The sequence below is a fragment of the Phalangium opilio genome, unplaced genomic scaffold (assembly GCF_054372755.1).
Source record: "Phalangium opilio isolate 3A_F unplaced genomic scaffold, DU_Popi_V2 ptg000089l_1, whole genome shotgun sequence".
Taxonomy (NCBI): domain Eukaryota; kingdom Metazoa; phylum Arthropoda; class Arachnida; order Opiliones; family Phalangiidae; genus Phalangium; species Phalangium opilio.
The window spans coordinates 4,248,250-4,261,728 of NW_028324194.1; the positions used below are offsets into that span (position 1 = coordinate 4,248,250).

The 13,479-nt window shown below is 38.6% G+C and overlaps 2 protein-coding genes across 2 annotated transcripts; both read right to left on the reverse strand.

The window, feature by feature from the left end:
* Positions 1 to 9,599: 9,599 nt before the first annotated feature.
* LOC149647087 (uncharacterized) lies at positions 9,600 to 10,193 on the reverse strand. The gene has a single exon (XM_089850276.1). It carries the CDS (start codon positions 10,191 to 10,193, stop codon positions 9,600 to 9,602), a length of 594 nt encoding a protein of 197 aa, XP_089706402.1.
* Positions 10,194 to 10,252: 59 nt separating this feature from the next.
* LOC149647088 (uncharacterized) lies at positions 10,253 to 10,745 on the reverse strand. Its single transcript, XM_089850277.1, has 2 exons — positions 10,321 to 10,745; positions 10,253 to 10,271 (listed from the first exon to the last, which is right to left on the reverse strand). The coding sequence occupies exons 1-2, from the start codon at positions 10,686 to 10,688 to the stop codon at positions 10,253 to 10,255; spliced, it is 387 nt and encodes a 128-aa protein (XP_089706403.1). The 5' UTR covers positions 10,689 to 10,745.
* Between the last annotated feature and the right edge of the window lie 2,734 nt (positions 10,746 to 13,479).

The following is a 13,479-nucleotide window of genomic DNA, read 5'->3' on the forward strand; positions in this document are numbered from 1 at the left end:
TACTTATTTTAAAATATAGCTTTTTTAATGGAAAATACGAATTAATAAAACGGGTATGTTATTTGTGCCAAATTCCTGTGTTATCGCCTTTTGTGGCAAACGGGAATTGGGAGAAATATATTTGGGTGTTCAGGAATATATGCTTTGGGTTAAATTCTTCTGATTGGGACAAGGTGGGGTGTCGTAGCGGTTAGCGCTTTCGCCTCGCAGCAAGAGGATCCCAGGTTCGATCCCGGACTGTGGCACCGGGTGAAAATCTGGGAACAAATCCTTCTGCGTAGAGTTTGCAAGTTCTCTCCCCGCTTGTTAAAGGAGTTTTCCTCCGTGGTCTAACCAGGTTTCTCCTTTCCATCAAAACTTGCAGAGGTTAACGGTAATAGTTAGTATAGGGCGCTGTCGGTTAGCTGTGGCATAGGGGCTAGCCACCACCCCTCTATGCATTGTAAAGGGACCCACCTGTAAATAAGCCACAGGCTTAGTGTGGAAATCCCTTCATAGAAAAAAAAATGAGATTGGGTGATATGAGGGGACACCGTTCTGGTTCGATTAAAAACCCTCATGTAACATAACGAAAATAAGTATGACACTCCACTTTACTCGTTTATTTTGATGGGTTTCCGCCTAATATCATATAATTTATCAAAACTAGCTTTAATTGAAGTAACCCCTTCCATAGCACTTAGTTGTCTCTGTTGGTTTAAACATGGACTCAGACGAAACAAGGCGAAGGTCAATTCGTTCGGGTTTCGTCCCTTCCTGATATAAGAAAAAGTTCTCCATTATCAAAATTAATTCCATCTAAATAGGTTTATTTTTATTCCACGAGTATTGCTTTCTTTCGCATAATTTTTCCCCACCGCCACTTCCTTTTTTGATGTCCCTTTAGCGTTACAGCAACTTGAGTGCATATCACACTTTGTGCGTATAAAGCGCCATCTAAAGACTCAAAAAAGTATATAAATTGTGGCAAACCCTAACCCACAGATTTAGTTGACGTACATAGACTAGTCAAGTGGCAATTTCTAATTTGTTTTAATATACAGATGGCGTTTCTCTCGTTTGCCTCGTTGTTAATAAACCTTGCCAGAAGTCCATTAAATTAGCCTAGGCTAATTTAATGCACTTCTGCTTATAATTAAAGAAAAAAATATCCACGATTTAAAACCAACTTACTGAATGATGAACAGCTAGAAAATAATGTTACAATTTATAATAGACGACACTTATTTGCTCATTTGTAACTATTTTAATGTTCGTATCTCAAACTCGTCTCTTGCGTCTGAACTTGAACCCGCTTTCATTTCATTACTGATGTTATATAAAAAAGACTTGGTTTGCCCAAGCCTTAAAAACAAAACGATAAGAGTTTTTTCCAGTTGACTGAAGCGTGGATATTATTTTTTTCTCTTGAATTTTAAAGACAATCCGTATTTTACTACTCTTTAGAATTTAATTCAATCACCTGATTTTACTGCTAATGGATTAGTTTCCTATAAATTAATTGAAATAAAAAATTACTTATCTCAGATTTTTCAACAACAATTCCATTTTCGTAAACTTTTATCATGAAAAATCTGAGATAAGTTATTTTTTATTTCAATTAATTTATAGGAAATAAATCCATTACCAGTAAAATCAGGAGATTGAATTAAACTCTAAAGAGTAGTAAAATACGGATTGTCTTTAAAATAATATAGAAAAATAAAATATCCGCGCTTCAGTCAACTGGAAAAAACTCTTATCGTTTTGTTTTTTAGGCTTGGGCAAACCAAGTCCTTTTTTTATATAATGAAACAGAGCTTTCAAGCTATAAGAGTACTAAATGCATCGTAATTACGAAAAACATTTCCACATATTCACTTTATATTATGAACAAGGCGAACTGCTAACGAGGTGTACTAATATAACAACGGACGGACACACACATACAAACACATAGACTTCTGTTTTACTCGTTCTGTATTAATTTTGAGTTTAGAAACAAGATTATCATAAATATTAAAATAAATATAAATAATATAATATATTTTCTTCGTTAGTTATTCACCTTATTGAGCGTTACATCGTTTTAAAAATGAATACTTGAACATTCTTGAGAGACTTAAGTTCACTTAACTAATATTGACATTTGAATTGAAAGATACGACCGTTGTTTCGCCCTACTAAAATCGGTAGTATATAACGGTTTCGAATCGCAGCTGTGGATAAGAACAGCGCAATTTCGTGAACCTTTGGTGGAACCTTCGCCATTGGGAGGCCGAACGTTTCTCGTAACCTTTGCCGATCGCCGCGTATGCCTTAACCCTAACGGTGATAATGGAGTAGAAGCCAGTATATACTCACTGGTGTCTATGTGGGATAGAAGACAAGACAAAGATCAGAAGATGATAGTGTTAGAAGCCAATAAGTGCAGATTGGTGTTCATGTGGAATGGATGACTGACTAGTCAGATGAATGAATAGTGGCCAGTTGAATTGTAGATAAACTGAAGTTTTGAATTTTCTGGGAACTGTGAATGCGGTCCGGAAATAGCGAACACATTTGCTTCGATTTTGAAACTGCGAACGCGGTCCCCTGTAGTGTAAAAATAGACTGACACAAACATGCCTGTCGATTTTTACCTCTCCGAGTGACGTATGTCACGGAGAGGTTCTAAAATCGACAGGCATGTCAGGGTGTGTGTGTGTGTCAGGCTGTTGTTATTGACTTACACTCCAGGGGATCGCGTTCGCAGTTTCCGAATCGAAGCAAATGCGTTCGCTATTTCCGGACCGCATTCACAGTTCCCGGAAAATTCAAAACTTTAGGCTATCCACAATTCAACTGGCCACTATTCTTTCATCTGAATAGTCTGTCATCCATTCCACATGAACACCAGTCTGTACACACTGGCTTCTAACACCACCATCTCCTGGTCTTTGTTTTTGTCCGCATTTACTTTCAGTGCCTGCAGCCACAAATAAGCTTTGGTGTTATGTAACGTTAACAGTCATGTTGACAAACTAAGAAAATCGTTGAGGTAAAACGAGAGGATAGTGTTTACACGGCAACCCTGTTGTGAATATGGCTTTGAACATAGAGGGTATACAGTTGAGGAGTAGAAAATTGGGCCTTTACAAACACGTAAAGGTAATATCCCTCCAAAGTTTTATCTCTTCATCTCCCGTTTTTTCCCCATTGGATGATTTTAATGTGTACAAGTATATCCTTATTGGATTTATAATGTCGTCTGATTTACAGTATATTCGCTATGCTCTGTATACTGTTTTAATATATCATAAATTTTAACTTTTTTATATTTTCCAAATACATATTTTCGATTTTCAAACAACTCAAACCAATTTTTTATAAGGACGCAAAAATCACGTTTTAAATTATTGAAATTATTGTTTTAATGGCATTCTAAGCAATTAACATTCAAATTAATCTTAAAGTAACAGGCGGCTCCATTATCATCCCTAGCATGCTGGCCAATCTTCTGGACACGAATTTTACCTTGCCAAAGGCAGGAACCAATCAGGGCTAATGCACTAGGTCCCATTGGTTCGTGCCTCTGGTTTAACTAGGCTTTGCCAAGCTTAGCCAACGTGTAGCAGAAAAGGCATCTTTCAGGGGCCGCCCTTTGCTTTAAAGGTTGCACATTGTACTTTAATGGCAAAATATTGCTAATTATCATAGTATTAAGTATAATTAGATAAAAACACCGAGTTATAAACCAGTAGCCCCAAGTGAAATAATGGATATTAAAGTTTACAAATTGTAAATAATTAAGAATGGTTAAGTATCAAGTAGAAAAAAAGGGGTCATCAAATATAAACTAGTCACGTAAAAAAAATTTACGTATTAGCTAGATGTGGTTGAGGTGGGAAGGGCGTGTTAGTTTCGTATGTGCGAATGTAGTACAGTATTCATGTTTTCTAACTCGCTAACTTAATATTCGAGATGGCCCAACGTTTGGTGTACATTAAGTTCTTACCACATCTAGATAAAAAGGTCTTTTCGCCTATCCAACCTCCACAGACAATCCACAAACATACACACTCAGAGATCATATTCGTAAAGCCAGTATGTCTTTCACAACGCAGATTAAAACCTATAACTATATATAAATACACAAACATTGAAGGGTCAGGAGATGTTTTCAACGACAACTATAAATAAATAGCAGCAACCCAGCCTTTACACATAGTGCCCTTTCCGTATGAAAATGAATCTCTCATTCTAGCTACCTTGCCCATATTCCCCATCCTCCTTCGCTAACCCCAAAGACCGGAGTAAAGAGAAAATATTTTAATCTGTTACGATACGGCCGTCCGTCAAATGAACCGTAAACTTAAGGGTTGCCGCAATCTAACCGGGTGAATACTTTGACGATGCCGATCTTATTTCTTTCCCAATACTTTGAAGAGCCTAAAGAGGATCTTTTCTTAACTATAGGTCAGACAAACTTGTTTTACGTCCATCCGAAGTCTCGGAAAATTGCCTTTAACTCATGCCATAGCGCTAATGTATTTCCTTTCGCAATTCTTTCACAATACGAGCTCTGACGTGGTAGCGGATCTTGCCTTAATCGCTTTATATCCACGCTTGTTTTTCGTGAACCCGGGGTTAACTCACAAACACATACAATCCATCAGCGCAAGAACAAGGTGTGATTATATACCTAGCTAAAAAGCAAGAATGATTTAGAAAGAAGCGGAAGATGATGAGCCAAAGATCCGTCATATGACGAGATAATTTGCTATATTTCAACAATTAGTTCAATTCAATTTATCTATTACCCAGAATTATATTGGACACTTATACCTTTAAAAAATCAAAAACCCCTTAGTAACAAACCCTCATATTCCTCCTATTCATTATTTCTATATTTTTAGTTTCAAATTTGTTCCAGGATTCATTCGAAGTTTTCAATATTTTAAGCCTAATGATTGTCTTTAGTCTTACTTGGGACCAGTGAACGTGTTGCTTGACCTTCGCCGCAGACGAACCACATTTATATGTTGAAGGATTTCGTTACGTAAGGTTTCTGTAATATGAAGTCTTTCTCCCAAATAGATTAGTTCCCCACTTTGAGGCCTAACCAAATTACTGTCATAAAAATTTTAAAACTAAATCTCACCTTATTCAACAGTGGGCGACAGTGAAACTGGTGCTTGTGACGTAGTACTGACACCAATTCCACTAGCGTCCTCTCCTTTAGGTTGGGCTCCCGATCTTGAATCAAAACGCCTCATAAGGAATTTTGCAAACAGATGATGTGAGCCTTGGAAATGGCGAAGAAGTCTTATCCAAAGGCGATTAACTTACCGAATGGCACTTGTTTGATACACCTTGTTCAGTGTAAGGGTTCCTTCCTGAAATGATACTACGGTGGGCCCAATACATGCAGTAAAATCCGTAATTAACAATTACCTAACACTAGACGATAAACTCAAGAAATCCTTAGTCCAAAGTCACTATATAGTCCCCAGATTATACGCTCTACCTAAAATACATAAAACCCTCCTTAAATGTAGACCCATAGTCAACAGTATAGGTTCGTCGACCCACCGGATCGCGAAGTACACCAGGCTAAAAAACTGTATTTTTTATGCCGAGAACATCAAAACATTTACAAAAGTACCTGGTGACGCAGCCATAGCTGAACTCAGACAACGCTTATTGCGAGCAAATGCCAACCCTATGGAACTTGAAGATTTAATTGATTTAATAATTTATGTACAAAAAACCCTTTCTTTAGATTTAACGATAAAATGTCCAAAAATCAGGCTTGGGCATGGGGAGCCCCCTGTCCCCGCTACTCTGTGACATTTATATGAATAAACTAGAATCTCTCGCTATTTACACCTCTCCTTTTCCTATTACCTTCTGGAAACGATACGTTGATGACATCAGAGCCAAATGGTCACACACGAAAGCCAATTTACCTATTTTTCTCAAATTCTTTAACTCAATAGATCAGGATATACAGTTTACACTAGAAATAGAATCTAATAATTGCCTTCCATTGCCAGAAGTACTTATAGATAAATCCCATTATCCCATATAGTGGCCCCTTATTCAACGTATTGGCAATCGTTTTAGTAACAATAACTATAGACCCATTTTCAAACCTTATTACCAGGTAACTCTTGGCTCCCTTACGAAAAAATAAGCCTCTTGGACAAACATGGAGTATATGAAATTCCGTGCTCATGTGGCAAATCATACATTGGACAATCCAAACGTAACCTCCGTTTTCGTTTCAATGGACATAAAAATTACATTAAAAATAACAAGTTCTATTCATCAGCGCTGGCCGAATATATAAGCAAGAAAATTTACCTTTCTGTTCTGTTTGAAAACGCCAAATCTATCGCGATAGTAGATAATTATTTTAAGCTTATTTTAAGATAATCCCTACAAATAATTAAAAAACAGAAACAAAAACTAGCTTGAATTCTAGAGGGCCGGTAGGCCCTTCTAGATAAGAACCCACACCCTCCCGTAATGTTAAAGAAATAATTCACAGATTTTAGGCTTAGCGTCCCATAGAAAAAGCATGGGATTTTTGGTGGTCCACTCCATCGAATAACTCAGAAACTACTGCGAAGTTAAGGTTCGGAACACTTTTGAATTATCAATGTTTGAATTAAATGTTGAACTTCTGAAGTTTGATTAAGAACAATTAAGTCTAAGTATTTTATTTTAAATAATTTATAAATCATGGTAAAACCGTTAAATATATTACACTGTTTGCATAGCATTTTATTCAGCCTCCATCGGGTTTGTGGCGCATAGGATGACGCGTCTGCCTATGAAGCAGAAGATTGCAGGTTCGAGTCCTGGCAAGCTCGTTGTTTATTTTTACAGATCTTTTATTCAACTTAAATGAAATAATCCTATAAATACAATGTTTAGATAATTTTTTGTTACGAATTACGGGCTTGTGGCGTAATGGATAACGCGTTTGCATTCGAGGCAAAACATTGCAGGTTCGAGTCTTGGAAAGCTCGTTGTCCATTTTTGATGAAGAATCTTAGTATATATAAGGGAAAATTCTTAAGTAACAAATTTTCAATGAAATGTGCGCGTGCTGGCGCGTGGTTTAGACATAACTTTTTTTTAAATCTATACAAAAAGGTCAACTAAACTTAATTGAGTCACTAACCGCCTTTTCATATGAAATAAGTTACCACCCGCCTATCTATGGTGAATTAATTTACCACCCGCCTACCAATTGTGAATTAATTTACCACTCCCCTGCCAAATGATTTAAAATTTTAATCTTTCCCATAAAATAATGAGAGGCACTTGGAGTGAGCCAATATGCTCATGAACATCTTACTGGAACATCGAATTAGTGACGTTTGACAATCATATAATTATTTTTATAATATATTAATACAAATTAAGGCTGAAGGAACAGATATTATATAAAAAAGACTTGGTTTGCCCAAGCCTTAAAAACAAAACGATAAGAGTTTTTCCAGTTGTCTGAAGCGCAGATATTATTTTTCTATTGAATTTTAAAGACAATCCGTATTTTACTACTCTTTAGAATTTAATTCAATCACCTGATTTTACTGCTAATGGATTAGTTTCCTATAAATTAATTGAAATAAAAAATTACTTATCTCAGATTTTTCAACAACAACTCCATTTTCCTGAAACATTTTATCATGCATTTATTATGTTGAGGGATATTGTGTAAATTTAATCAAATTAACACTTTCTTTTTTAATTTCGGAGAATTTTCATTTCAAAAAGTTTTAAACACATCAAGTTTTCATGATGTTGTGAACTAAACAGCAACTCAACCAACACTTCTAAAATCTTCCCCACAAGTACTGATATACACAGTTCAATAATTGTGACTGTGCCTAAAGAAGAAACGAACCCCTTCATCAAATATAAGAAAGGTGATAACAGCCCCCTTTGTATTCGAAAAGACCGCATATAATACATTATTAATGAGAGTATTATTTGAAAATTAAAGTACGTTCTCCCTTGAAAAGAGAAAAATTCACGATAAAATGTTTCACGAAAATGGAATCGTTCTTGAAAAATCTGAGATAAGTAATTTTTTATTTCAATTAATTTATAGGAAACTAATCCATTAGCAGTAAAATCAGGTGATTGAATTAAATTCTAAAGAGTAGTAAAATACGGATTGTCTTTAAAATTCAATAGAAAAATAATATGTGCGCTTCAGACAACTGGAAAAACTCTTATCGTTTTGTTTTTAAGGCTTGGGCAAACCAAGTCTTTTTTATATAATAGAGATAGTGGCCCAGGTAGTTATCTCGGTGAAGTTTGGCGCAGAAACAAATCGGACGGGTTTACAATCGACAGGGGGGAGGGAACGGAATCGAAAATGGATACGGGCGAAGATCTGAAGATTCCTTCGAAGTGAGGCGAAACAAGTCGTCACGCGTTTTAATACGTTGATATTTTTATTGTGTAATTAAAGTGGTTTTTACATTTTTTAACTCTTAGCGTAGCCTTGTATAACCTAACCAAACTTAAATCAAAAACAGAAGCAATCATATTTCGTTTACTTTTGTTCCCAGTGTCGCCTAAAACATTGATCATGCTCAAAAGAAAGAACATCATACAGGCTTTAATAAACAGGAGAACAGCACTATCGTTCGTATCACATCAATGTAATTAGTAAATATATCCCATTGATTCGAAAATAATTATTATATTTTCGGATCAATGGGATTATTACAAAATTTCATTGATTAAAAACCGTTATTCCGCTAGCTTGGAAAATACTTGACGTATTTCGGTTGAATGGGAATTCGGTTCCATGCGAGGATAACGAAAATATTCATAAAATTTCAAAGTAAATAGGATATCAAATACACAAACATCTGTCATAACAGAAGTAAGATAAGGGACTGGAAGTAAAGAGCTCTAGCAATGGTAATAGATCCTGGCACTAGTGAACAAGTTTGAGGATTTTATGCCGCTTCCATGGCGCCTACACTAGAGAGAAAAAAATTGGTCTAGTTCCAAAAAAAATTCCTACCCCCTTCCCCTCAACCTAAAGCCGCGGAACACGGACGCGGGTGCTTGAATCTAGTTCGGCCCTCTACCGCCGTGAGCGTCTCACGTTTTGGAGGGAAAATTCAGAAACCGCTACCAGAGGGCCAACCGTTGGTGCGTTATCAAGAATATTCACTTTCGCAAAGTGAAGATTTCGGTTACCTCGATACGTCTGGTCCCTTATCTTACTTCTGGTCATATGAAACGATAAATTGGAAAAAAATAAACTTAATTTTAACTCAATTTAAATTATTACTTTAGTCGTTTTGAAAGATATTTCTCCGTTTATAAATCATACACGGGACAATTATAGCTTAATTTCCGATTTAGATTTAATTAACATAAAACCATATCGGATATGCACCAAAGCTAGTTTTCAACACATTAATGGCTGTTTAGTTAAAATTTAAAAACCCGCAATCTACAAAATAGTTGACAATTATTTTAGAGTAAACACGAGAAAATCACTTCAAATTTGGAACGGAAAGAATTTTTGCAATGCTTCTAAATAATTAACTTTGTTATTACAATGTGTTTCAACTTTTGACTCTTATTATTCTATTTTAGTCAACCATCGATGCAAATTTCTTAAAATGGGTAGCGATTTGTTCTTGTAAAATTTTAACGATATCAACGTGGTCTTTTTTAGCTGCAAGAAACATTGGTGTTTCACCATCTATATTCCTTAACTCGTGATTAGCGCCGTGTTCCAGTAACAATTTCACGACTTCCAGGTGGCCCTGATCAGCGGCGACGTGCATTGGCGTACAGTCATTTTTATCCTTTGAACCGTAATTAGCGCCGCGTTCTAGTAACAATTTCACGACTTCCACGTGGCCCTGATGAGCGGCGAGGTGCATTGGGGTTTGATCATAGTTATCCTTTAACTCGTAATTAGCGCCGCCTTCTAGTAACAATTCCACGACTTCAACGTGGCCCTGATGAGCGGCGAGGTGCATTGGGGTTTGATCATCGTTATCCTTTAACTCGAAATTAGCGCCGCGTTCTAGTAACAATTCCACGACTTCAACGTGGCCCTGATCAGCGGCGAGGTGCATTGGGGTTTGATCATAGTTATCCTTTAACTCGTAATTAGCGCCGCCTTCTAGTAACAATTCCACGACTTCATCGTGGCCCTGATCAGCGGCGAGGTGCATTGGGGTTATATCGTCGTTATCCTTTAACTCGTAATTAGCGCCGCCTTCTAGTAACAATTTCACGACTTCAACGTGGCCCTGATGAGCGGCGAGGTGCATAGGGGTTTGATCATAGTTATCCTTTAACTCGAAATTAGCGCCGCCTTCTAGTAACAATTCCACGACTTCAACGTGGCCCTGATGAGCGGCGAGGTGCATTGGGGTTTGATCATCGTTATCCTTTAACTCGAAATTAGCGCCGCGTTCTAGTAACAATTCCACGACTTCAACGTGGCCCTGATCAGCGGCGAGGTGCATTGGGGTTTGATCATAGTTATCCTTTAACTCGTAATTAGCGCCGCCTTCTAGTAACAATTCCACGACTTCATCGTGGCCCTGATCAGCGGCGAGGTGCATAGGCGTATAGTCATTTTCATCCTTTAACTCGTAATTAGCGCCGCGTTCTAGTAACAATTTCACGACTTCCACGTGGCCCTGATGAGCCGCGAGGTGCATTGGGGTTTGATCATCTTTATCCTTTAACTCGTATTTAGCGCCGCCTTCTAGTAACAATTCCACGACTTCAACGTGGCCCTGATCAGCGGCGAGGTGCATTGGGGTTTGATCATCGTTATCCTTTAACTCGAAATTAGCGCCGCGTTCTAGTAACAATTCCACGACTTCAACGTGGCCCTGATGAGCGGCGAGGTGCATTGGGGTTTGATCATCGTTATCCTTTAACTCGAAATTAGCGCCGCGTTCTAGTAACAATTCCACGACTTCAACGTGGCCCTGATCAGCGGCGAGGTGCATTGGGGTTTGATCATAGTTATCCTTTAACTCGTAATTAGCGCCGCCTTCTAGTAACAATTCCACGACTTCATCGTGGCCCTGATCAGCGGCGAGGTGCATAGGCGTATAGTCATTTTCATCCTTTAACTCGTAATTAGCGCCGCGTTCTAGTAACAATTTCACGACTTCCACGTGGCCCTGATGAGCCGCGAGGTGCATTGGGGTTTGATCATCTTTATCCTTTAACTCGTATTTAGCGCCGCCTTCTAGTAACAATTCCACGACTTCAACGTGGCCCCGATCAGCGGCGAGGTGCATTGGGGTTTGATCATCGTTATCCTTTAACTCGAAATTAGCGCCGCGTTCTAGTAACAATTCCACGACTTCAACGTGGCCCTGATCAGCGGCGAGGTGCATTGGGGTTTGATCATAGTTATCCTTTAACTCGTAATTAGCGCCGGTTTCTAGTAACAATTTCACGACTTCAACATGTCCATTAAAAGCGGCAAAGTGCATTGGCGTACTATAATTTTTATCCTTTAACTCGTAATTAGCGCCGCGTTCTATTAACATTTTCACGACTTCAACATGTCCATTCTCAGCAGCGAGGTGCATTGGCGTCAATTCATATTTATCCTTTAACTCGTAAATAGCGCCGCGTTCTAGTAACAATTTCAAGACCTCTATGCGACCATTAACAGCAGCTAGGTGCATTGGCGTACGGTCATTTTTATCCTTTAACTCGTAATTAGCGCCGAGTTCTAGTAACCATTTCACGACTTCTACGTGGCCTTGAAAAGCGGCAAGGTGCATTGGCGTTCGCTCATTCTTATCCCTTAACTCGTGATTAGCGCCGCGTTTTTTTAACAATATCAAGACTTCAAGGAAACCATTATCAGCGGCGAGGTGCATTGGCGTACTATCATTTTTATCCTTTAACTCGTAATTAGCGCCGCGTTCTAGTAACAATTTCACCACTTCAATTTTTCCATTCAAAGCGGCAAGGTGCATTGGCGTTTGATTCTCCTTATACTTCAGCCCGTCATTAGCGCGATTTTCCTGAAACAAATTCACTATTTCAGTGTGGCCTTTCTTATAGGCAAGGTGCATAGGCGTATAGTCATTTTCATCCTTTAACTCGTAATTAGCGCCGCGTTGTAGTAACAATTTCACGACTTCCACGTGGCCCTGATCAGCAGCGAGGTGCAATGGGGTTTGATCATCGTTATTCTTTAACTCGAAATTAGCACCGCGTTCTAGTAACAATTCCACGACTTCAACGTGACCCTGATCAGCGGCGAGGTGCATTGGGGTTTGATCATCGTTATCCTTTAACTCAAAATTAGCACCGCGTTCTAGTAACAATTCCACGACTTCAACGTGGCCCTGATCAGCGGCGAGGTGCATTGGGGTTTTATCATCGTTATCTTTTAACTCGAAATTAGCACCGCGTTCTAGTAACAATTCCACGACTTCAACGTGACCCTGATCAGCGGCGAGGTGCATTGGGGTTTGATCATCGTTATCCTTTAACTCGAAATTAGCACCGCGTTCTAGTAACAATTCCACGACTTCAACGTGGCCCTGATCAGCGGCGAGGTGCATTGGGGTTTGATCATCGTTATCCTTTAACTCGAAATTAGCGCCGCCTTCTAGTAACAATTCCACGACTTCAACGTGGCCCTGATCGGCGGCGAGGTGCATTGGCGTACAGTCATTTTTATCCTTCGACTCGCATTTAGCGCCGCTTTCTAGTAACAATTTCACGACTTCAACGTGGCCCTGATCAGCAGCGAGGTGTATTGGCGTTTGACCCTTCTTATCCTTCAGCTCGTGATTATCACCGCGTTGTAGTAACAATTTCACTATTTGAATGTGGCCCATACGAGCGGCAAGGCTCAATGGCGTTTCAGTATGACTTGATGGAGGATCATTTCCGGTGACGGTTTCATAATGGGCACCGTTATCCAATAAGAATCTAACGATCTCCAAATTGTTTCTTTTGCACGCGATATGCAATGGAGTAAAGTTCTTTCGGTCTAAGGCATTGACGAGAGCTCGATTTTTTATTAAAATTATAGCGAGAATGAGGTGGCCTTTCTCGGAGACCAAGTGTAATGGTGTTCTATCTTCGCTTGATCCACTGCGGTTAACATCTGCACCGGCATTGATTAAAAGTTGTACTATTTCAGCGGTTTGGTTTGTGGAGGCTGTTTGCATTGAAGCGCAACCTGCATAAAAATTATGATTTCAAAACATTTCGATAATTTCTTATGCTTCCAAGGGAAAATACAGGGTGTTACAAAAAATTGTGTCACAAATTCAGGGGCGCATTCTACGGGTCAAAACAAGACTAAGTTACCAAAGAACTATGGTCCAAAACTGAACACCCGCGGAGATACGGGCCATCAAAGTATCACGTAAAATGCGATGAATTTTCCCTTCAAGTGAAGCGGCGAATATGGCTTGACCATATTGTTTTCAATTAATTGGTCATAATTGAAAAAGATTCGAT

Bases quoted from the DNA above. Each gene is read 5' to 3' on its own strand.
- LOC149647088 (XM_089850277.1), bottom strand. From the start codon at position 10,688: ATGCACCTCGCGGCTCATCAGGGCCACGTGGAAGTCGTGAAATTGTTA.
- LOC149647087 (XM_089850276.1), bottom strand. From the start codon at position 10,193: ATGCACCTCGCCGCTGATCAGGGCCACGATGAAGTCGTGGAATTGTTA.